The sequence below is a fragment of the Ornithorhynchus anatinus genome, chromosome 6 (assembly GCF_004115215.2).
Source record: "Ornithorhynchus anatinus isolate Pmale09 chromosome 6, mOrnAna1.pri.v4, whole genome shotgun sequence".
NCBI classification, from domain to species: Eukaryota; Metazoa; Chordata; class Mammalia; order Monotremata; family Ornithorhynchidae; genus Ornithorhynchus; species Ornithorhynchus anatinus.
Window position 1 is genome coordinate 15,915,136 of NC_041733.1, and position 25,668 is coordinate 15,940,803.

The 25,668-nt window shown below is 52.8% G+C and overlaps 1 protein-coding gene across 1 annotated transcript in view; it reads left to right on the top strand.

Moving 5' to 3' along the window:
* The window catches only part of LOC114812806, a 51,132-nt gene that overhangs the window by 19,138 nt on the left and 6,326 nt on the right, over positions 1-25,668 (top strand). Inside the window, exons 2-3 of the mRNA XM_029067098.2 lie at positions 21,870-22,023; positions 25,438-25,581. Coding sequence (XP_028922931.1) covers positions 21,870-22,023; positions 25,438-25,581 — 298 coding nt within the window. The remainder of the gene's footprint in view (positions 1-21,869; positions 22,024-25,437; positions 25,582-25,668) is intronic.

Below are 25,668 nucleotides of genomic sequence, written 5' to 3' on the forward strand. Positions count from 1 at the left end.
CTTGGGGGCGTACAATATAATAGACACACTCCCTGTCCACAAAGAGCTTACAGTTTGGAGGGGGAGACGGACATTAATAAGAAATAAAGTTAAAGATATGGACGCAAATGCGGTGGGGCTGGGAGGGAGGAATGAAGAAAGGGAGCAAGTAATAATGTTGGTATTTGTTAAGCGCTTACCATGTGCAGAGCACTGTTCTAAGCGCTGGGGTAAACACAGGGGAATCAGTTTGTCCCACGTGGGGCTCACAGTCTTAATCCCCATTTTACAGATGAGGGAACTGAGGCCCAGAGAAGTGAAGTGACTCGCCCACAGTCACACGGCTGACAAGTGGCAGAGCTGGGATTCGAACTCATGAGCCCTGACTCCAAAGCCCGTGCTCTTTCCACTGTGCCACGCTGCTTCTCTGAGAGCGACGCAGAAAGGAGAGAAAAGGAAAAGAAGGCTTAGCTCTGGGAAGGGCTCTTGGAAGAGATGTGCCTTCAATAAGGCTTGGAAGGAGGGGAAAGTCATTGTCTGTATCTTATCCCCATTCTACAGATGAGGAAACTGAGGAACAGAAAAGCCCAAGTTCACACAGCAGGCAAGCAGGAGAGGTGGGATTACTCCATCACTCACTCAATAGTATTTATTGAGCGCTTACCATGTGCAGAGCACTGTACTAAGCACTTGGAATGGACAGTTCGGCAACAGATAGAGACAATCCCTGCCCAGTGACGGGCTCACCGTCTAAACGGGGGAGAGAGACAGAAAAGCAAAGCAGAACAAAACAAAAACAACACATCCAGATAATCCCAGCTCCAGCATTGGTCTGCTGTGTGACCCTGGGCAAGTCACTAGCTTCTTTCCCCTCAGTTTCCTCATCTGTAAAATGGGGAGCAAATTCTACTCCCTCCTACCTGAACCGTGAGATCAGAACTCAGGTCTCTTGGCTCCCAAGGCCACACTGCTCTAACGAAAGCAAGCTTGCTCCCCGGAAGGCACGGCAGGCAGAGGCCAAGGGGGACACAACCCAGTCCCCCTCCCCACAGGCGACCCCGGAGAAGCATTTCACCCTAGGAACGAAAGCAGATTCGGGCTGGAGGAGGGGGCATCCAACTCACCGGCCACTGACCGGCGGCTCACAGCACCAAGGGTGTGTCAGGTGGATATTTTCCTCACCCTCTCCCCGTGAATCAATCCATCAGTGGTATTTATTGAGCGCTGCGTGAGGAGCACTATACTGGAGGGCTTGGGAGAGTACAATACTACAGAGTCGGCAGGCACTTTCCCTGCCCACAAGAAGCTTAAGTTTAGAGGGGAAGAGAGACATTAAAATAAATTACGGATGTGGACATCAGTGTCGTGGGGCTGAGGGTGCGGTGACTATCGAGTACAGATCGAAGGGCGCAGGTGACGCTGAAGAGAGAGGGAATAGGGAAAATGAGGGTTTAGCGGGGAAAGCCAAGGGGACACGCGCTTTTAGTAAGAATTGGAGGTTGTGCTTTCTGCACCCAGGATCGGGATCGAGAACCTTGGAAAGGCCCCGCCACTCTCCAGACCCCTTAGGGGAAGCAGCGTGGATCAGCGGAAAGAGCCCGGGCTTGGGAGTCGGAGGTCATGGGTTCGACTCCCGGCTCTGCCACTCGTCAGCTGTGTGTCTGTGGGCGAGTCACTTAACTTCTCTGTGCCTCCGTTCCCTCATCTGTAAAACGGGGATTAACTGTGAGCCTCACGTGGGACGACCCGATGACCCTGTTTCTACCCCAGCGCTTAGAAGAGGGCTCTGCACATAGTAAGCGCTTAACAAATACCAACATTATTACTATTGTTCTCTGCGCAGAGGGCGACACACGTTTCTCCCTTTTAAACCGTAGCCTTTCTTCAGTCCCGGCACCCCCTCTCCTCCCCTCCTCCGCCTACACCCTCCCCCGCAGCCCCATCGGCCTCCCCCAGGAACCCGGTCACTTAAAATGTTTCCACTCACGGGGTCACAGGTAGTTTCTTCCACGACTCTCCCCCCTCCACCCGCCGCCTAGGCCCCGGGGTGTGTTGCAAGAGTTACAGTCAGTGCACTTCATTGGAAAGAAGAAGAGGGGTCAGGGGTGAAGGGGGAAATTCACAGCTCCGAAAGGGGAACCCCGCCACAGCCAACCAAGTAGGGCGATGTCAGACCCTTCAAGCATCAGAGTTTCCTCCGTCTGCTTTTGAACTTCCTGTACAAGTGTCACGGTTTCTTGCGAACCAAACTTCACTCACCGCCCCCTTTCCCTCTGGGACCTCCGAGACGGGCCCTGGCCGGAGTTCCAGGCCGAGGGGAATTGCTTCACTTGGGGATTCTTGGGCTTGTGGAGAGATTGAGTGAAGGTCCCGGGCCGCCCCCGCCTCGTCGCTCTACGGCGGGGGCGGGGGAAGCCAAAATGGGTTCTGTCACGGGGCGACGAAAGGAAGCCACAGCTACGTGTGCCAAGAATCGCATTCGGTGCCCACTCGGGACGACAGACGGCTGACGGGGTCGGGGAGCGGGCCCCGCTCTGGGTGAGGATGTCCGTCACTCTACGGCCCCAGAGATTTAGATTTAAGCCATTGAAGGATCTGTTGGACGCTTACGGTTCAGAGCACTGTTCGAAGGGGTTGGGAGTGCACGGTAAAGATAATAATAATAGCGTTAGTATTTGTTAAGCACTTACTATGTGCAGAGCACCGGTCTAAGCGCTGGGGGAGACACGGGGTAAACAGGTTGTCCCACGTGAGGCTCACAGTCTTAATCCCCATTTTACACATTAGGTAACCGAGGCACAGAGAAGTGAAGTGACTTGCCCACAGTCACATAGCTGACAAGTGGCAGAGCGGAAATCGAACCCATGACCTCTGACTCCCAGGCCCGTGCTCTTTCCACCGAGCCACGCTGCTTCTCACAGCTATCCCTGCCCCTGAGGAGCTGATAATCTAGTAATAATAAGAAGAGTAATGATGGTATCTGTTAAGCGCTTACTATGTGCCGAGCACTGTTTTAAGAGCCGGGGTAGATCCAAGGTTATCGGTTTGTCCCACCTGGGGCTCACAGTCTTAATCCCCATTTCATGAGGTAACAGGCCCAGAGAAGTGAAGTGGCTCGCCCAAGATCTCACAGCAGACAAGTGGCGGAGCCGGGATTAGAACTCGCGTCCTCTGACTCCCAAGCCCCTGCTCTTGCCCTTAAGTCATGCTGTTTCTGTTAAAATGAAATAAATGTCAAGAAGAGCTCCCTGACAGAAATTGTTTCAGTGGGGTCCGGTGAGCAGCTAATATATGCCCATAGAGAAGCAGCGTGGCTCAGTGGAAAGAGCCCGGCCTTGGGAGTCCGAGGTCATGGGTTCGAATTCTGGCTCTGCCACTTGGCAGCTGTGCGACTGTGGGCGAGTCACTTCACTTCTCTGTGCCTCAGTTACCTCATCTGTAAAATGGGGATTAACTGTGAACCTCAGTGGGACGACCTGATGACTCTGTCTACCCCAGCGCTCAGAACGGTGCTCCGCACTTAGTAAGCGCTTAACGAATACCAACATTATTATTAAGTGTCTGAAAGAGGGCGGTTACTCTGCTCCTCTTCAGAGCCCTGTTGAAATCACATCTCCCCCAGGAGGTCTTCCCCGATTAATTTCCCATCCTCCCGATTCCTCCATCCTACGTCTCTCCCCAACACCCTCCAACGGCCAGTTTAGCATTTTTCCGCTTGGGTACTTACCTCCCCTGTAGCTCGTGTGTATTTTATACCCCGTTACTTCCTCCCATCTGTAATTTATTTTAGTGCCTGTCTCCCCGGCTAGAATTGTAAACATTTTGAGGACACGGTTCACGTCTTCTTACTCGGTTATACTCTGCCGAGCGCTTAGTACTGTCATCCGCCCCCGCATTTCACCTTTCTCCTCTCCTATTCCAATCCAGCCCACTCACTTTGCTCCTCTAATGCCAACCGACTCGCTGAACCTCCATCTCGTCTCTCTGGCCTCCGAACTCTCGCCCACGTCCTGCCTCTGGCCTCCGACTCCCTCCCTCTTCATAACTGACAGACGGTTGCTCTCCCCCCACTCAAAACCTGCCCTAAATCCTCTTTTCTTTTTCTTCCACTCCCTTCTGCGTTCCCCTTTCTCCCTTAATTCACCCCCCTCGCAGCCCCACAGCACTTATGCCCACAACCATCCTTTACTTATTCATTTATATTTATAAACGTTCATTTATATTCATGTCTGTCTCCTCCCCTCTAGTCCAGAAGCTCACTGTGGGCGGGGAATGTATCTGCTAGATTGTTATATTTCATTCTCCCGAGTGCTCTGCACAGAGGAAAAATGGTGGTATTTGTTAAGCGCTTACTATGTGCCGAGCACTGTCCTAAGAGCTGGGGGATACAAGGTGATCAGGTTGTCCCACGTGGGGCTCACGGTTTTAATCCCCATTTTACAGATGAGGTAACTGAGGCCTAGAGAAGTGAAGTGACTTGCCCAAAGTCACACAGCTGGCAAGCGGCAGAGCCGGGATTCGAACCCATGAACTCTGACTCCCAAGCCCGGGCTCTTTCCACTGTGCCACGTTCAATAAATAGGATCAGTCAGTTGATCGATAATAAGTACTTTGGATTGAATAATTGATCGGGAAGCGGCATGGCCTGGTGGAGAGAGCTCAGGCCTGGGCGGCAGACAGAGGATCCGGGTTCTAATTCCGGCTCTTCTAATTCTGGCTCCACTACTTGCTTACTCAGTGGCCTTGGACAAGTCACTTCACTTGTCTGCGCCTCCGTTTCCTGTCTGTAAACTGTCTCTAGAGTGTAAGCTTCTCTTTGGGCCGTAAGATCATTATGGGCAGGGAACGTTTCTGCTAAATCTGTTGTATTGCAAGAGTTTAGAACAGTGCTCTGCACATAGTAAGCACTCAATAAATATTAACGATTGCTTGATTGGGTTAAAATGAGGTTTTCAATAGCTGTGCTCCATCCACTTTAGACTGTGAGCCCTAAGTGTCCCATTGCTTGCCTTGTATCTACCCTGGTGCTTAGTACAGTGCTTGGCACCTAGTAAGTACTTAACACATATCACAGTTATCAGTATTATTATTAGTAGTAGTAATAATAGTAGTAGTTAGAGACCTGATTCCTGCCCTTAGAGACCTAATGGCGATCAATCAATCAATCAATAGCAATTATTAAGCATCTGCTGTGTGATAACTCTACCTCTGCCCTCAACTTCTTTATGACAAATGTATTTCTACCCCCAAATCCCCAAAGTTTTCCAATAAGTCCAGGAACCCACTGGATCATTTGATCCTGCAGAATGGCTCAGTGGATAGAGCACAGGCCTGGGAGTCGGAAGGTCATGGGTTCTAATCCCGGCTCCCCCACTTGTCTGCTGTGTGACCTTAGGCAAGTCCCTTCCCTTCTCTGGGCCTCGGTTACCTCCTCTGTAAAATGGGGAATAAAACTGTGAGCCCTATGCAGAACAGGGACTGGGTCCCACTTGATTTGCTGGCATCCACCCCAGCGGTTAGTACAGTGCCTGGCACATGGTAAGCACTTACCAAGTACCCTAGTTATTACTGTAGAAGACCAAAAATCCACATGACTAAAAGTTGCAGGTGTCCAAAATAATAATAATGTTGGTATTTGTTAAGCGCTTACTATGTGCAGAGCGCTGTTCTAAGCGCTGGGGTAGACACAGGGGAATCAGGTCGTCCCACGTGGGGCTTCTCTTCAACCCATTACCGAGGAGAACAATGGACGGTTCATATTTTGGTTTCTTCCCCACTTTCCCCATAATAGACACGCTCACGAGATGCTTTAAATAACTCACGGATACGTACGTACATTTCAAACCGATCCCATTTAGAGCTTACTTTAAGTAGAGCAAACCTTTTAAATTTAGAGAACGCTCAGTTCCCCATCTATACAAACCCTGTCTTCTCCATATTCTGGATTGTTGATCTCCTCTTCCTCCCAACTGCTCCCTCTGATCCTATAGTAAAGAGGCTTTACGAGGTAAGGAATTACCCAAGGAGGTCGCGAAATCCTCTCGGGAGAAACGATTAGATGAGTGAATTAGCGGCATCCCGTCAACCTGTTTTTTTGTTTGTCTTTTTAAATGATATGGGCCAGGGACTGTTCTAAGCGCTGGGGTAGATGCCGGTTAATGACGTTGGACACGGTCCCTGTCAGGTTCACAGTCTTAATTCCCGTTTTACAGATGAGGGAACCGAGGCCTAGAGAAGGGAAGTGACCTGCCCGCGGTCACACGGCAGATAAGCTGCCGAGGCGGGATTAGAACCCAGGGCCTTCCGACTTGCTCTATCTCCCAGGCTCTATCCACTAGGCTAGAGGCAGCCTAGACGTGGGGAAGCAGCGTGGCTCAGTGGAAAGAGCCCGGGCTTGGGAGTCAGAGGTCAGGGGCTCGAATCCCGGCTCCGCCACCCGTCAGCCGTGTGACTGTGGGCGAGTCACTTCACTTCCCTGGGCCTCAGTTCCCTCATCTGTAAAATGGGGATGAAAGACTGTGAGCCTCACGTGGGACAATCTGATTACCGCGTATCTACCCCAGCGCTTAGAACGGTGCTCTGCGCATAGTAGGCGCTTAACAAATACCAACATTAGGCTTCGCTGCTTCTCATTTGTCTTCTTGTTTCTGTTGGTTTCTTCGCCGGATGCTTCGTGTGATCGTTACGAGTAACTACCGTTACCAGCCCGGCTCCGCCGCCTGTCAGCTGGGTGACTCCGGGCAAGTCGCTTCACTTCTCGGTGCCTCAGTGACCTCATCTGGAAAATGGGGATCAAGACCGTGAGCCCCACGTGGGACAACCTGCTTCTCCCCTCTCTCCCCCAGCTCTTAGAACAGTGCTCGGCACGTCGTAAGCGCTTAACAGTCACCAACATTATTATTATTATATCACCATTCCTCCTACTGCTGCTGCTAGCGGTAGTATTACTGGCTGGAGGCAGGATGTAGACTAGACGATAAAAATCATAATAATGGTGGTATTTGTGAAGCGCTTACTATGTGCCAAGCACTGTTCTAAGCGCCGGGGGGGTTACAAGGTGATCAGGTTGTCCCACGTGGGGCGCACAGTTTCAATCCCCGTTTGACAGATGAGGTAACTGGGGCCTAGAGAAGTGAAGCGACTTGCCCAAAGTCACACAGCTGGCAAGCGGCGGAGCCGGGATTCGAACCCGCCACCTCGGAGTGGCTCTTGCCACTGAGCCGCGCTGCTTCTCAACTCGGTGAGGGCGAGCTGGGAGGAGCGGAAGCTGTTGAAAGTTGGGGATGTGGAGGCTGTGAGCTCGTTGTGGGCAGGGAATGCGTCTGCTTACTGTTCTATTCTACTCACCCTGGCGCTTAGTACAGTGCTCTGCGCTCGGCAAGCGCTCAGTAAATACCCCTGAATGAATGGTGAGGTGCGTCCGGGGGATTCTTGAAAAAAAGGGTCTGACGAGTGTGGGGGTCTGAGAGTGGGATACAGTGGCCAGCTAGCGCCCGTCCCCTCCGGGCCGGCTGCGCCGACGGACAGCTTAAGATCCGCAGTCAGAAAAAGCAGCGCGGCCTGACGGGTAGAGCTCGGGCCTGGACGTCAGAAGGACCTGGATTCCAAACCTGGCTCGGCCACTTGTCCGCCGGGTGACCTTGGGCCAGTCCCTTCACGTCTCTGGGCCTCCGTTACCTCATCTGGAAAATGGGGATGAAGACCGCGTGAGCCCCATAAGGATGACAACTGTGGTATCTGTTAAATGCTCCCCGTGTGCCAGGCACCGGACGAGACGCCGGGGTGGGTACGAGCAGATCGGGTTGCACACGGTCCCTGTCCCACGTGGGGCTCCCGGTCTCCATCCCCATTTTACCGTTGAGGGAACTGAGGCCCGGAGAAGTGAGGCGACTCGCCCCGGCCACCCCGCGGATGAGTGGCGGAGCGCGGATTAGAACCCACAACCTTCCGGCTCCCACCCCCGTCCTCTCTCCACTACGCCGCGTGGAACAGGGACTGCGGGCGACGTGATTAGCTTATGCTCAGAGCAGTGCTTGACGCAAAGTAGGCGCTTAACAAATACCATGATTATAGAAGCAGCGTGGCTCAGCGGAAAGAGCCCGGACTTGGGAGTCAGAGATCATGGGTTCGAAACCCGGCTCGGCCACTTGTCAGCTGTGTGACTGTGGGCGAGTCATTTAACTTCTCTGTGCCTCAGTTCCCTCATCTGTAAAATGAGGATTAAGATCGTGAGCCTCACGTGGGACGACCTGATGACCCTGGATCTCCCCCAGCGCTTAGAACAGTGCTCTGCACATAGTAAGCGCTTAACAAATACCAACATTATTATTATAATCCATCCTGCCTGTGCGATCTCAAGGAGGGCAGGTGGCCACTGTGCCCATGGGGTCACGCCCCCAGCTCCCCGGGGATCGAGGTGGCCACCAGGCAGACTCCGAGGGTCGAAGCCCTGTTGGCTTCCCAGTTATTCCTAGAGCCGGAGACCTCCGCTTCTGCTTCCACTCTGGCCTCGGAACCCGCCTGACCTTGGAAGACAAGCAGGCCCGCACTCGGAACCCGGTCCTAGCTTCCCGGGCGCCGACATAATTCATCTCTGTGGCATTTGTGAAGAGCTTACTCTGGGCTAAGCGCCGTGGGATGGATAGGAGATAATCCGGTCGGACTCGAGAAATGACTGGGGGAGAAGGAGCTAGAGAAGCAGCGTGGCTCAGTGGAAAGAGCCCGGGCTTGGGAGTCGGAGGTCACGGGTTCTAATCCCCGCTCCGCCGCTAGTCAGCTGTGTGACCTCGGGCAAGTCACTTCACTTCTCTGGGCCTCAGTTACCTCATCTGCCCAATGGGGATTAAAACCGTGAGCCCCACGTGGGACAACCTGATCACCTTGTATCTCCCAGCGCTTAGAACAGTGCTTTGCACATAGTAAGCGCTTAACAAATGCCACAATTTAATTTTTAAGGAAACGTAATGGAGGCAGGCCCTTACAGACGCCAAGCTACTTACGGGCAGCGATTGTGTCTGTTTATCGTCCCTGAGGGAAGCAGCATGGTGTAATGGATAGAGCACGGGCCTGGGAGTCGGAAGGTCATGGGTTCTAATCCTGTCTCTGCTATTTGCTGTGTGACCTTGGGCAAGTCACTTCTCTGGGCCTCAGTTCCCTCCTCTGTAAAATGGGGATTAAGGCTCTGAGCCCCACCTGGGACAGGGACCGGGTCCAACCCGATTTGCTGGTATCCACCCCAGCGTTTAATACAGTACCCGGCACACATTCATTCAATAGTATTTATTGAGCACTTACTATGAGCAAAGCACTGTACTAAGCGCTTGGAACGTACAATTCGGCAGCAGAGACAATCCCTGCCCACTGACGCTCTTACTAAGTGCTTAACGAATACCAGTACTATTATTATATTTTACTCTCCCAGACACTTAGTACGGTGCTCTGCACACAGTAAGCGTTCAGTGGAGCGCCTGGCTGACTGACTCCAGGGGGAAGTGAGATTTCAGAGGTGTTTTTCAGATGGGGAGAGCTGCAGATTTAATTGGGGAGGGGGATGTAGGCAGGAGCAAGAGATCAGAGACAGGAGAGTCGAGAACGCGACAGTGTGAGAAGGTCGGCCCTGTCCGATGGATTTCCACAGATCAGAGATTCTTGTGGACTGGAGTAGGTAGCTATAAAGTACATCACCTCTTCTCTAAATCCTTTTCTGTTGTTGTTGCTTAATGGTATTCGTTTAGGGTTTACTACGTGCCAAACAATGTACTAAGCCTTGGGGTGGACACGGGCTGTCTGTCTCCCCCGATCAGACCGTGCGCCCGTCAAAGGGCAGGGACTGTCTCTATCTGTTACCGATTTGTCCGTTCCAAGCGCTTAGTACAGTGCTCTGCCCACAGTAAGTGCTCAATACATCCTATTGAATGAAGGAATGAATGCTCATCGAGTTGGACACATTCTTCGTCCCAAATGCGGCTCACAGCACTAATTCTTTTCTTACAGATGAGGGAACTGAGGCCCAGAGAAGCAAAGTGACTTGCCTGAGGTTACGGGTGGCAGAGCCGGGATTAGAATCCAGGTCCTTCTGACTCCCCGGTCCGACGGGGATTCGATACCTATTCTCCTCCTACCTACCTAGAGAAGCAGCGTGGCTCAGTGGAAAGAGCACGGGCTTTGGAGTCAGAGGTCATGAGTTCGAATCCCGGCTCGGCCACTTGTCGGCCGTGTGACTGTGGGCGAGTCACTTCACTTCTTGGGGGCCTCAGTTACCTCATCTGTAAAATGGGGATTAAGACCGTAAGCCCCGCGTGGGACAACCTGATTCCCCTGTGTCTACCCCAGGGCTCAGAACAGTGCTCTGCACATAGTAAGCGCTTAACAGATACCAACATTATTATTATTATTATTATTATTGTACCTTCCCCATTGCTTAGAACGGTGCCTGGCACATAATAAATGCTTAACAAATACCACCATTATTATCTCCGCTCTGAATTAGTGGCAGGTCCAGCGCAAGAGGCAGAGGGAGAGCAAAGAGTTTACAATCGAACCCCCCTCTGGACTGTAAGCTCACTGTGGGCAGGGAATGTGTCCGTTTATTGTCGTATTGTACTCTCCCAAGCGCTTAGTATGGCGCTCTGCAGTCAGCGCTCAATAAATACAGATGAGTGAATGGGGGACATTCGTCCGATAGTATTTATTGAGCGCTTACTATGTGCAGAGCGGATAGAATCTGCACCGAGAGACCCAGGAGCACAAAACGTGCAAGGGACGATCAGTAGAACGACAATAAACGGACTCGTTCCCTGCCCTCAGTGAGCTTACGGAGCAGAGGGTTCGTTCGTTCATTCAATAGTACCTATTGAGCGCTTACTATGTGCAGAGCACTGTACTAAGCGCTTGGAATGGACAAATCGGTAACAGATGAGACGGTCCCTGCCCTTCGACGGGCTCACGGTCTAAGCGGGGGACACGGACGGACAAGAACGATAGCAATGAATGGAATCGAGGGGATGAAAATCTCGTTAAAACAATAGCAAATAAATAGAATCGAGGTGATGTAATCAGCGTGGTTCGGTGGAAAGAGCACGGGCTTTGGAGTCAGAGGTCATGGGTTCGAATCCCGGCTCGGCCGCTTGTCAGCCGTGTGACTGTGGGCGAGTCACTTCACTTCTCTGGGCCTCAGTTACCTCCTCTGGGAAATGGGGATGAAGACCGCGAGCCCCACGTGGGACAACCCGATTCCCCTGTGTCTCCCCCGGCGCTTAGAACGGGGCTCGGCACAGAGTGAGCGCTTAACGGATACCGGCATTAACCAAATTAAATAGGGTAATGAAAATATATACAGTTGAGCAACGAGTACAGCGCTGAGGGGAAGGGAGAGGGGAAGGAGCAGAGGGTTCCCTGAGCGTTCCCCAGTTGCCTCCAGGAATCCGTGTCCGAAGCAGACAGACAGAAGGCCGGGTGGCCGGAGGGGAGGCTTCCTGGAGGAGGCCGCTTCTTGGACCGTTTCGCAGAGGGGAACACGGCTTAGCAAAGCAGAGAGCGGACTTAGCGCGGCCGGGGAAATTCCCCCTCAACCCCCTTCTGGAGATATCTGGGCCACGATGCAAATCTCACACGTAAATGTCCTTCGCCAACAACTTCCTTACATTCGTCTAACTTTCTGAGCCTGGGCCTTGTGGCCGTGAGCTCCTGAGGACTCCTGGTGGGCGGGGAATGAGCCCCCCCAGCTCTGTTCCATTGTAATAATAATAATAATGTTGGTATTTGTTAAGCGCTTACTAGGTGCCGAGCACTGTTCTAAGCGCCGGGGTAGATACAGGGCCATCAGGTTGTCCCTCGTGAGGCTCACAGTCTTCATCCCCCTTGGACAGATGAGGGAACTGAGGCCCAGAGAAGTGAAGCGACTCGCCCACAGTCACACGGCGGACGAGCGGCAGAGCCGGGAGTCGAACCCACGACCTCTGACTCCGAAGCCCAGGCTCTTTCCACTGAGCCGCGCTGCTTCCCATTGTAGTTTCCCAAGCGCTCAGTGCAGTGCTCTGCACCCAGCAAGCGCTCAGTAAATACCTTTGCTTGCTCCTCCGCTCGATGGACGAACGTGTGGGTCTCACTCCTCGGAGCTATCACGTCTCGACTGGTCGACTGGGTGAGAAGCAGGGTGGCTTAGTCAGCGTGGCTGGGGAGTCAGAGGTCGTGGGTTCTAATCCCCCCTCTGCCACTTGTCAGCCGGGTCACTTTGGGCAAGTCACTTCGCTTCTCTGGGCCTCAGTTACCTCATCTGGAAAATGGGGACTAAAAGTGTGAGCCCCACGTGGGACAACCTGATCACCCCTGTATCTACCCCAGCGCTTAGAACGGTGCTTGGTACATAGTAAGTGCTTAATAAATGCCGTTATTATTATTGTTAATAGTTGAGAGGGAAATGGGGATCTTGGGGAAGATTCAGAGCCCCTTCGAACGGATCATTTTGAGGGTAGGGAAAACGGAGCGCTCCTTCATTCGTTCAATCACATTTATTGAGCGCGTACTGTGTGCAGAGCACTGTACTAAGCGCTTGGGAGGGTACAATAGAGCGATCGACAGGCACATTCCCTGCCCACAGTGAGTTCACAGTCTAGAGGGGGGAGAAGAAGGGAGCTGTGAAGAAAGGCTAAAGGAACTTATTTACTTGTGAGCACACGCTAGACGGGGGTTTATACTTCGACCGTGAGCCCAGTGTGGGACGGACGCTGTGCCTAAGTTACTTATTTTGTATCTGCCCCGGTGTTTAGACCGGTGCTTAGCACATAGAAAGTACTTAACAAACACCGCAATTATTATTAATCGCTGTAGACCTCGGATCCATGGAACTTGCACCTCTGTCCAATAACTGATAACCGTATTGTAATAAAAATTGTGTAGTTGTGTAGTAAATTTATTGAGTGCTTACTATATGCTAAGCACCGAGGTCGAGAAGCTGCATGACCTAGTGAATAGAGCACGGACCTGGGAGTCGGAAGGACCTGGGTTCTAATCCCAGCTCTGACACCTGTCTGCCGTGTGACCTTGGGCAAGTCACTTAACTGCTCTGGGCCTCGGTTACCTCATCTGTACAATGGGCATTAAATCCTACTCTTATTTAGACTGTGAACCCCACGTGGGACAGGGACTGTGTTCTACCTGATTCATTAAATCTCCCCCAGTGTGTAGAAGAGTGTTGGACACATATGAAGTGCTTAACAAGTACCATAATTATTATTATTATCCCATACATAGACTAGTAAAGTCTCTGATGGTGGAGGGGAACACGCCATGTTTTAGTCTTCTCTGTGGTAATTGTTAAGCGTTTACTATGTCCCGCGCACTGTACTAAGCACTGGGGTCGATACAAGTCAATCCGGTCGGGCACAGTTCTTGTCCCTCATGGGAGGGAGAACAGACATTAAAGCCCCATTTTACATATGAGGAAACTGAGGGACAGAGAGGTTAAGTTCCTTCCCCATGGTCACACAGCTGGTAAGCGACGGAAGTGGCATTCGAACCCAGCTCCCCCGGCTCCCAGGCCCGGGCTCCTTCCGTTACGCCGTGTTGCTTCTCTAGTAATTTCCCTTGAAGCCAAGCACAGTGCTTTGGGCAAGGTGGCATTCTACAAACCCTACGGATGATAAGGAAGCTGAGAGAAAAATGCATACTAATCTTCACTCCTGGGGAGAGTTATTATTCTAAAAATGGTGACCGGCTCTGTCCGCCACGAAGGACCTGGGTTCTATCCCGGCTCTGCCGCTTGTCTGCTGGGTGACCTTGGGTAAGTCTCTTTGCTTCTCTGGGGCCTCCGTAATCTCATCTGTAAAATGGGGGTCGAGAATGTGAGCTCCAGGTGGGACAGGGACTGCGTCCAACCCAACTTGCCTGTCTCTGCCTCAGCGCTTAGTACAGTCTCTGGCCAAAGTAAGCGCTTCATACCGCAATTATTATTATTATTGCTACCATGGGAGTCTTCAGTGGGTTGGTGCGGGTCCCGTGGCTCAGTGGAAAGAGCACGGTCTTGGGAGTCAGAGGTCATGGGTTCGACTCCCGGCTCTGCCACTTGTCAGCTGGGTGACCGTGGGCAAGTCACTTCACTTCTCTGGGCCTCAGTTCCCTCATCTGGAAAATGGGGATTAACTGTGAGCCTCACGTGGGACGACCTCATTACCCTGTATCTCCCCCAGCGCTTAGAACAGTGCTCTGCACATAGTAAGCGCTTAACAAATACCAACATTATTATTATCATTATTAAGGTAGCCCACCCAAGACAGGAGACAAACAGGCCAGGAGAATAAGCTTGTGGTCGCCTGGCTGCGCGTTCCAGGGAAACGGGGGGAATGAACAAAACTGTAAGCCCGTCAAACGGCAGGGACCGTCTCTATCTGTTGCCGACTTGTTCATTCCAAGCGCTTAGTACAGTGCTCTGCACATAGTAAGCGCTCAATAAATACTATTGAATGAATGAATGAATGAAAAGAAAAGACTGGGCCTAGTCGGTCAATGGTATTTATTGAGCGCTTACTGTGTGCTGAGTACTGGACTAAGCACTTGGGAAGGGAGAATATAACAATGTAACGGACACATTCCCCGCCCACAGTGGGCTTAAAGCCTAACCAGGCATTAATACAAATAAATAAAATCGGGGCTGGGCGGGGGGGACGAATAAAGGGAGCGAGTCAGAGCGATGCGGAAGGGAATAGGAGAAGAGGAAAGGAGGGCTTAATCAGGGAAGGCCTCTTGGAGGAGATGGGCCTCCAAAAAGTCTTTGAATTGTCTGTCAGGAGAGTAATTGTCCGGAAAGAGCCCAGGCCCGGGAGTGAGAAGATCTGGGTTCTAATCCCGGCTCTGCCACTTACCTGCTGTATGACCTTGAGCAAGTCATTTAATTTCTCTGGGCTTCAGTTCCCTCAACTGCAAGATGGGGATTCAATACCCTCCTTCTTAGACTGTGAGCCCCATGAGGGGCAGGGACTGGGTCTGACCTAATTAACTTGTACCTACCTCAGAGCTTAGAGCAGTGTTTCATTCATTCATGCAATAGTATTTACTGAGCGCTTACTATGTGCAGAGCACTGGACTGAGCGCTTGGAGTGGACAAATCGGTAACAGATAGAGACGGTCCCTGCTCTCTGACGGGCTCACGGTCTAATCGGGGGAGACGGACGGACAAGACCAATGGTAATAAATAGAATCGAGGGGAAGAACATCTTCTTAAAACAATAGAAAATAAATAGAATCAGGGTGATGTACACGTCATTAACAAAATAAATAGGGCGATGAAGATCTATACAGCTGAGCGGACGAGCACGGTGCCGAGGGGATGGGACGGGAGAGGGGGAGGAGCGGAGGGAAAGGGGGGAGAAGAGGGTTTAGCTGCGGAGAGGTGAAGGGGGGTGGGTAGAGGGAGCAGAGGGAAAAGGGGAGCTCAGTCTGGGAAGGCCTCTTGGAGGAGGTGAGCTTTAAGTAGGGTTTTTCAGGCACGTGAGGGCAAAAGCTGCTGACATGACCGGGGGAGGGCGGGGGTTCTCTGCGGGAGGCCTTTCGAAGGAGATGCTTTTTAGGAGGACTTTGAAAGTGTAGCCGGGATGTGGTTTGGTGGGTTTGAAGAGGGAGGGAGTTCCCCAGAGAGGGAGAGGCCCGAGCCATAGGCCAGAAATGGGAGAGTCAAGAGGAAAGTATAGATCGTTTAGCTCAGGGCCGGCGACGTGAGAGAGGATTTGGCGTTACGGGAGGAAAGGGGAGATGAATACGAAGGAGACCGCTGGTTAAAAGCTTCGATCTGACAGGGGTTTTTGTTGAATGTGGAGAAAAAGGAGATTATTATTATGACTACTACAACTACCATCCTGCCATTACTGCTGCTATTACTAATAATAATAGTAACATCTGTTTGGGTCTCATGATGTGACAAGTGATAATAATAATGACGGTATTTGTTAAGAGCTGACTACGCGCCAAAGTACTGTACTAAAAAAAAAAACATGTTGGTATTTGTTAAGCGCTTACTATGTGCAGAGCACTGTTCTAAGCGCTGGGGGATACGAGGTGATCAGGTTGTCCCACGTGAGGCTCACGGTTAATCCCCATTTTCCAGATGAGGGAACTGAGGCACAGAGAAGTGAAATGACTAAACCACAGTCACACAGCTGACAAGTGGCGGAGCTGGGATTCGAACCCGTGACCTCGGACTCCCAAGACCGGGCTCTTTCCACTGAGCCACGCTGCTGCTAAGTGCTGGGGTAGATACAGTATAAACAGATCAAAGTCCCACTTGCACATGAGGCTCAAGGTCTAAAGGGGAGTTGTTCCCATTTTATTCTTATTACTATGAATAAGAAATTAATGATAAATAATTCCCCCCTTCCAGACCGTGAGCCCGTTGGGTGGGGATCGTCTCTATCTGTTGCCGAATTGTACTTTCCAAACGCTTAGTACAGTGCTCTGCACACGGTAAGCGCTCAATAAATACGATTGAATGAATTGAATAAATTCATTCAGCTCTTAGAACGGTGCTTGTCATATAATAAGCGCTTAACGAGTACCATCATTATTATTATTAAATACTATTATCAATACTATTATCAATAAATAAATACCATTATCGTTATTGCTAATAACGATAATGGGAAGCAGCGTGGCTCAGTGGAAAGAGCCTGGGCTTCGGAGTCAGAGGTCATGGGTTCGACTCCCGGCTCTGCCACTTGTCAGCTGGGTGACTGTGGGCAGGTCGCTTCACTTCTCTGTGCCTCAGTGACCTCATCTGTAAAATGGGGATTAACTGTGAGCCTCACGTGGGACAACCTGATGACCCTGAATCTACCCCAGCGCTTAGAACAGTGCTCGGCACATAGTAAGCGCTTAACAAATACCAACATTATTATTGTTATTATTATTATTATTATTATGTGCCATGTGTTGTAATCACTGGGGTAGATTCAGTATCATCAAGATGAACAGAGTCCCCGTCCCACGTGGGGCTCACACTCTTAATCCTCATTTTACAGAAAAGGGAACTGAGGCATAGTGAAGCGACCTGCCCAAGGTCACACAACAGAGCCAGGATTAGAACCCAGGTCCTTTTGACTCCCAGGCCCGTGCTCTCTCCACGAGGCCACGTTGCTTCAGAAGAGAAAACCGAGGCCTAGAGAAGTAGGGGGCTTGTCCGAGGCGACAGAGCAAGGAAAGTAGTGGAGCAGCACTTTGATGTTGGTATTTGTCAAGCGCTTACTATGTGCAGAGCACCGTTCTAAGCGCTGGGGTAGACACAGGGGAATCGGGTCGTCCCACGTGGGGCTCACGGTCTTCATCCCCATTTTCCAGATGAGGGAACTGAGGCCCAGAGAAGTGAAGGGACTCGCCCACAGTCACCCAGCTGACGAGCGGCCGAGCCGGGAGTCGAACTCATGACCTCTGACTCCCAAGCCCGGGCTCTTTCCACTGAGCCACGCTGCTTCTGGGCGGCCAGTGGTGATCTCCGAGGAGGGAAATGACACACCGTGAATGGCATTTTAAGCAGCTGCATATAGGAGGGGCTGAAGAGGGGAGAGGCCCGGGGGAAGGAGGACGGGGCCCGGTCGGAAACACCGGTGCAGTCATCCAGCGGGGAGGTGGCGAGGCCTGGGGCCAGGGTGGCGGTAACACGGGAGAGGATCTGGAAAATATTAGATAATAAGACTAATAACGATAACCGTGGTATTGGTTAAGCGCTTACTACGCGCCGGGCACCGTACTACGCCCCGGACGGATACGAGCCAATGGGGTTGGACACGGCCCCTGTCCCACGTGGGGCTCGCAGACTTGATCCTCATCTGACGGATGAGGGAACCGAGGCCCAGAGAAGAGAAGCGATCTGCCCGAGGTCACGGAGCAGACAAGCGGCGGAGCCGGAATTAGAACCGACGACCTTCTGAGTCACGATTAGACGGTGAGCCCGTCCATGGGCAGGGACCGTCTCTGTCTGTTGCCGATCTGTCCGTTCCAAGCGCTCAGTACGGTGCTCTGCGCGGAGTAAGCGCTCAGTAAATACTATTGAATGGATCAGTGGCCTTCCGAGTCCCCGGCCCCGTCCTCTACGCCGAGCTACTTCCCCACGGGAAGGTCGGCAGGATCTAGAGGACGGTCGAATGCGGGAGGTCGAAGACGGAACTGGAGATCTCCCCGAACGCTTTCGAGTTCCCAGGCTAGAGAAGCGAGTTGGGGCACGGCAGGGGGATCGACCAATCCATCGATGGTATTTACCGAGTGTTTACGGAGGGCTTACTGTACTAAGCGTTTGGGAAAATACATAAATTCTGTTATGGTATTTGTTAAGCGCTTACCATGTGTCAAGCGTTGCTCTGAGCGCTGGGGTAGAGCCAGGTTCGTCAGGCTGGATAATAATGATGGCATTTGTTAAGCGCTCACTATGTGCGAAGCACTGTTCTAAGCGCTGGGGGGGATACGAGGTGATCAAGTTGTCCCACGTGGGGCTCACCGCCTCAATCCCCATTTTACAGATGAGGTAACTGAGGCCCAGAGAAGTGAAGTGACTTGCCCCAAGTCACACACAGCTGACAAGCGGCAGAGCTGGGATTAGAACCCATGACCTCTGACTCCCAAGCCTGGGCTCTTTCCACTGAGCTGCTTCCTCTAAGTGGGAGGGAGAACACATTTTGAACCCCCATTTTACAGTTGAGGAAACTGAGATACGGAGAAGCCAAGTGAGTTGCCCAAGGCCTCACAGCAGGCAAGTGGCCGAGCCGGGATTAGAAGCCGGGTCCTCTGGCTCCCGGGTCCGTACTTTGGCCACTAAGCCATGCTGAGTTCCCGTGTGAGCTTGGGCAAGTCACTTCACTTCTCTGTGCCTCAGTTACCTCATCTGTAAAATGGGGATTGAGACTGTGAGCCCCGTGTGGCACAGGGACTGGGTCCAACCCAATTGGCTTGAATCCACCCCGGCGCTTAGTACAGTGCCTGGCCCAAAGTAAGCACTTAGCAAATACCATTATCCTTATTATTATTATTATCGAAAAGCAGCATGGCTCAGTCAAAGAGCCCGGGCTTGGGAGTCAGAGGTTGTAGGTTCTAATCCCGGCTCCGCCACGTGTCAGCTGTGTGACTTTGGACGAGTCACGCCACTTCTCTGTGCCTCAGTTACCTCAACCGTAAAATGGGGATCGAGACGGTGAGCCCCAGATGGGACAACCTCATTACCTGGTATCTACCCCAGCGCTTAGAACAATGCTTGGCACATAATAAACGCTTAAGAAATACCATCATCATTATTATTATTTGAGATCTCTGCCCATAAGGAATTCAGAACTAGTCAGAGGGCAGCTTAACATTCACATTCATCATGCAAGCGTCCGTACATTCACTTTTCCGTACATCTTACCGACGAGTCCGGCACGTTGACAGAGCTTGTGCAATCGTGGCAGAATTTCTTACATCACCCTGATAGGCCAGAGGTCAGACCTCTTCAGAGGAGTATTTGAGAGATGGCTTTTAAAAATCATCATGATAATTCCGAGTAATAATAATGTTGGTATTTGTTAAGCGCTTACTATGTGCCGAGCACCGTTCTAAGCGCTGGGGTGGACCCAGGGGAATCAGCTTGTCCCACGTGGGGCTCACGGTCTTAATCCCCGTTTTCCAGATGAGGTCACTGAGGCACCGAGAAGTGAAGGGACTCGCCCAAAGTCACACGGCTGACAAGTGGCCGAGCCGGGATTCGAACCCGTGACCCCTGACTCCAAAGCCCGCGCTCCTTCCACCGAGCCACGCCGCTTCTCTAATAACAGGCTAAGAGCCGGGATCCCCCAGGAGGCGACTGACCCCCGAGCAGAGACTCAGGCACACTACCAAGGCCCAGAGTCAGGGAGACGGGAAGGATGGTGACAAGGGTTGACGGGGACGGGAGAGTTAGGAATAAAAGGTTTGGGAGAGCTCCTTCGGGCCAGGGAATGGGCCTATTATTGCACTGTACTCTCCCAAGCGCTTAGTACAGTGCTCTGAACAGAGAAAGTTCACCGAGAGGAGGTGATTTCCGTTTCGGACAGGCCGAGTTTAGGGTTGAGAGACAACTGGAGGGGCCCAGCGTGGACCGTGATCGGATACTCTTGAGAAGCAGCGTGGCCCAGCGGGTGGAGCTCGGGCCTGGGAGTCGGAAGGACCCGGGTTCTCATCCCGGCTCCGCCGCGTGTCCGCTGTGTGACCTTGGGCAAGTCACTTCACGTCTCTGGGCCTCAGTTACCTCATCTGGAAAATGGTGATTAAGGCTGTGAGCCCCATGTGGGATACGGATCGTGCCCAACCCGACACCCTTGATGTACCCCAGTACTTGGGATGGTGTCTGGCACAAGCAGTGTGGCTCAGTGGAAAGAGCCCAGGCTTGGGAGTCAGAGGTCATGGGTTCGAATCCCAGCTCTGCCACTTGTCAGCTGTGTGACTGTGGGCGAGTCACTTCACTTCTCTGGGCCTCAGTTCCCTCATGTGTAAAATGGGGATTTTAGGACTGTGAGCCCCACGTGGGACAACCTGATTACCCTGTATCTCCCCCAGTGCTTAGAACAGTGCTCTGCACATAATAAGCGCTGAACAAATACCAACATTATTATTATTATTATTGACAAATACCAGCAGCATGGCTTAGTGGAAAGAGCATGGGCTTGGGAGTCGGAAGTCATCGGTTCTAATCCCAGCCCTTCCATTTGTCCGCCTCGTGACTTTGGGCAAGTCACTTAGCTTCTCTTTGCCTCAGCTACCTCATCTGTAAAATGGGGACTGAGACTGTGAGCCCCACGTGGGGCAACCTGATAACCCTGTATCTACCCCAGTGCTTAGAACAGTGCTTGGCACATAGTAAGCGCTTAACAAACCCCATCACTTCCTAGACTGTGATCCTGTTGTTGGGCAGGGATTGTCTCTCTCTGTTGCTGAACTGTACTTTCCAAGCACTTAGTACAGTGATCTGCACATAGTAAGCACTCAGTAAGTATGACTGACTGAATGAATGAATGAATGAAATGCCTTTTTTTTTAAATGAGAAAGAACAGAAATCATCCATTGTCTCCATCGCTACAACGACATGGGAAATATAATACAAACTTGAACAAGGCACTGAGAAACTCAGAAGGCCAAGTTTGGGTGGCATTTTACCCTCCCCACCACTGACCTCATTCTTTTCTGGTCCCCCTCTTTCTCTCCCTCTCCTCCCTCTCTCCTTTTGTTTTCCTCTCTCTCCCTCTCTTATTCTTTCTCTCCCTCTTCTCCTCTTTCTCCTTTCCTTCTCTCTCCCTTTCTTCTCCCTTCCTTCTCTCTCTCTCCCTTTCTTCTCCTTTCTCCCTTCTTTCTCTCTGTCCCTCTCTTCTACTTTCTCCCTTCTCTCTCTCTCCCTCTCCTCTTTCTCCTTTCCTTCTCTCTCTTTCCTCTCCCTCTTCCCTTCTTTCTCTCTCTCTCCCTCTCTTCTTTCTCTCTTCCTTCTCTCTCCCTCTCCTCTCCTTTCTCCCTCTCCTCCCTCTCCCTCGTCTCCTTTCTCCCTTCCTTCTCTGTCTCTCCCTCTCTCCCCATCGCTCTCTCTCTCTTCCTTCTTCCCCCAACCCTATTCCTCCGGCCTCCCAGTTTACCTCTGGGCATCGTTTAAACCCACCGGCGTCACTCCTTGCACCCAGTAAGCGCTCAGTAAATCCAATTAAATGAACTCTAGGGTTAGAGGTGATGAGCCCAAGTCAGAACGTGCCCACGGTGCCCTCTCCTGCCGCCCCCAGGGCCGGAGACAATCCCCATCGCCAGGTCATTCACCTTGATGTTCTCCGTCTCTCTCTCTCCCCTCTCCTGCTTCGATCCCTGCCTTCTCTCCCCCCTTTTTTTCCTTCTTCCCTCTCTCCCCCTTCCCATTCCGGGGAGATCAGTCCCCACGCACCTCCCGGGCCCACGACGGAGGAGAGGACTGACTCGGAGGAGGTCGTGACCTATATTTCGGAGAGCATGGTGGTGACTTCGGCTGATGAGGAGAAGCTGCTTCTGCTTAACAAGAACACTGAGCTGCGACGCCTAAACAAGGAGGTGAGAGGAGAGGGGGACCATCACTGGCCAGTACTGAAACAACAACAATAATAATAAGCATCATAATACCTGGCCCTCTAGTCCGTACACTTGACGCGGACCAGGAACGCGTCTGTTGACTCTGTTGAATTGTACTCTCCCAAGCGCTTAGTTCAGCGCTTCGTTCAGTTGGAGAAGCAGCACGGCCTAGCGGGCTTGGGAGTCAGAGTTCATGGGTTCGAATCCCGGCTCTGCCGCTTGTCAGCTGTGTGACTGTGGGCGAGTCACTTCACTTCTCTGTGCCTCAGTTCCCTCATCTGTCAAATGGAGATTAAGACCGTGAGCCTCCCGTGGGACAACCTGATTCCCCTGTGTCTACCCCAGCGTTTAGAACAGCGCTCCGCCCGTAGCAAGCGCTTAACAAATACCAACGTTATTATTATAGAGCACAGACCTGGAGGTCCAAAGGACCTGGGTTCTATTCCCGGCTCCACCGCTCTGCTGTGTCACCTTGGGCAAATCGCTTCGCCTCTCTGGATCTCAGATCTGGATCTGTAAAATAGAGATAAAGAGCGTGAGCCCCATGGGGGACAGGGACTGCATCCAAACTGAGTAGACTGTATAATAATACTAAAAATGGCATTTGTTAAGCGCTTACTATGTGCCAAGCACTGTTCTGAGCACTGGGGTAGATACGAGGCAATCAGATTGTCCCACGTGGGGCTCACGGTCTTCATCCCCATTTTACAGAAGAGGGAACTGAGGCACAGAGAAGTGAAGTGACGTGCCCAAGGTCACACAGCAGACAAGTGGCAGAGATGATGGGATTAGAACCCACATCCTCTGACTCCCAAGCCCAGGCTCTTTCCACTGAGCCACGCTACTTTCTCCAACTCCAACTCTGCTGTATCTACCCCAATGTTTAGGACAGTTCTTGACACATGGTAAGCACTTAATAAATACCATCATTATTATTACTGCTCTGAACACAGTAAACACTCAATAAATACGATGATGATGATGATGATCTGCTCAGTGCTTATTATGTGCTAAGCACTGAGGTAGGTACAATACAGTCAGGTCTAACACAGCCCCTGTCTGACCTGGGCTCACAGTCCACGGGGGCGGGGGAACAGGGTTTAATCCCTGTTTTACAGATGAGGAAACTGAGGCCCAGAGAAATGACGTAGTGGAGACAGCATAGGCCTAGGATTTAGAAGGTCTCGGGTTCTAATCCCGCCTCCGCCACTTGTCCGCTGTGTGACCTCGGGGAAGTCACTTCCCATCTCAGAAGCAGCGTGGCTCAGTGGAAAGAGCCCGGGCTTTAGAGTCAGAGGTCATGGCTTCGAATCCCAGCTCTGCCCCTTGTCAGCTGGGTGACTGTGGGCGAGTCACTTCACTTCTCTGGGCCTCAGTGACCTCATCTGGAAAATGGAGATGAAGACCGGGAGCCCCACGTGGGACAACCTGATTCCCCTGTGTCTACCCCAGGGCTTAGAACGGTGCTCCGCACATAGTAAGTCCTTAACAAATACCAACATTAGTCTTACCTCTGGGCCTCAGTTACCTCTTCTGTAAAACGGGGACTGCGAGCCCCCGTGTGGAACAGGGACTGGGTCCAACCTGATTACTTCGTATCTACCCCGACGCTCGATACAGTGCTTGGCACGTAGGGAGCCCTTAATGAATACCATAATTAGTATTAAGTCACTCGCCCAAAGCCCCCCAGCCGGCAAAGAAGCGGCAGAGCCCGGATTCAAACCCAGGTCTCCCGACTCCCCTCCCTGCGCTCTTTTCACTGGGCCGCACCGCCGCCCACGCTGCTTGGGGCGGTAGGGCAAATGGCAGGGAAGGCCACAGGAAAGCCCCTGGCTCACGTGACCTGGAGTGTCCCGCGCCCTCCATTCCTCTATCAGTCCTGCCCCAAGCAAGACTTATGTCCATCCACGGCCTGGGAGTCAGAAGGATCATGATAATGATAACGTCGGTATTTGTTAAGCGCTCGCTACGTGCCGAGCACCGTTCTAAGCGCCGGGGTAGACCCGGGGGAATCAGGTTGTCCCACGTGGGGCTCACGGTCTTCATCCCCATTTTCCAGATGAGGGCACTGAGGCCCCGAGAAGTGAAGCGACTCGCCCGCAGTCGCCCAGCTGACAAGCGGCGGAGCCGGGAGTCGAACCCATGACCTCCGGCTCCGAAGCCCAGGCTCTTTCCACTGAGCCGCGCCATCCCGGCTCCACCGCTTGTCTGCTGGGCGACCTTGGGCGAGTCACTTCTCTTCGACTCCCGGCCCTGCCACTCGTCAGCTGGGCGACGGTGGGCAAGTCACTTCACGTCTCCGTGCCTCAGTTACCTCATCTGTAAGATGGGGGTTAAGACCGTGAGCCCCACGTGGGACCACCCGATGACCCTGCATCTCCCCCAGCGCTTAGAACGGCGCTCTGCACAGAGTAAGCGCTTAACAAATACCGACATTCTTCTTCTTCTTCTTCTCTGTACCTCAGTTACCTCACCGGTAAGATGGGGACTGGGAGCCCCAGATGGGACAGGGACCGCGTCCAACCCGATTGGATTGAAACCCCCCCCCAGCGCTCAGTACGGTGCCAGGCACGTAGTAAGGGCTTAACAAATACCGTCATTATGATCATCACCATCCAGCCCGTCTTCCCTTCGCCCCGGCTCCTTCCCCTAGCAACGCCAGCCGGCCGCCCTCGCTGCCCCTCTCCTCGCTGGGTCGGCTGCCGGCCAGATTGGATTTCCCCTACCCTGCTTCTTGCCTCTCGGTTGGCTGGTGGGTGGCTGGACGAGTGGAGAAAAGGCTCCGGAATAAAAGGCTCGAGGAGACACGCTTTGGATCGCTCCTGAGGCCCAGGGCCCCCTCCTAGACCGCGAGCCCGTTGTTGGGGAGGGACGGTCTCTCTCTCTGTTGCCCGGTTCTACTTTCCAAGCACTTGGTACAGTCAGCGCTCGATAGATCCGATCGAACGAGACGTTCCGTGGCAGCCGCCGCGGGCAACTCAGTGGCCTTCCGAGAGAGCCCCTCCGCGAGGCGTCTCCCGCCCGGTCCCCCTCCTCAAAGCCAGGGCTCTCACCCCTAAAGCCCGGGGGGCGGTGGACCCTGACTCTCCACACTGGAAGTCCCCATCTTAGTCATCTCTCCCCTCCTCCTCCTCCTCTCCCCCGGCCACGCCGAGTCGGCCCCTTGGTCTTCTCTGGGGGTCCCCTCCGCTTCCTCCCCCGAGACCGCCGGGCCGGGGGTGCGAGATGGGCCCGGCTGGCGGGGTTGGGAAGGAGCCTGCCTTGGGTGAGGCGGAGAGTCCCCGCGTCCCCGGCTGCCGGGGCCGACCCTCGCCTTGGGACCTCCCTGCTCCCCGGCGTCGCCGTCTGCCCGCCTCCCCGCCGGCCACGCGACGCTGAAACCTCCTTCTCCGGCAGCTGGTGAAGCTGAACCAGGAGTGGGACCACATCTACCGCACCACCACGCTGGAGATGCAGCAGAAGCTGGGCTCCCTGCAGGCCGAGGTGGTCAGCCTCAAACAGAAGACGGAGAGGCTGACCATGAAGCTGGAGCACGAGCAGGTGAGCGCGGCCGGGGGCTACTTGCGGGCCACCTTCCCCGGGGCCCCGGGGTGGCTCCCGTCGCCGGGACCGTCGACCGAACCCCTT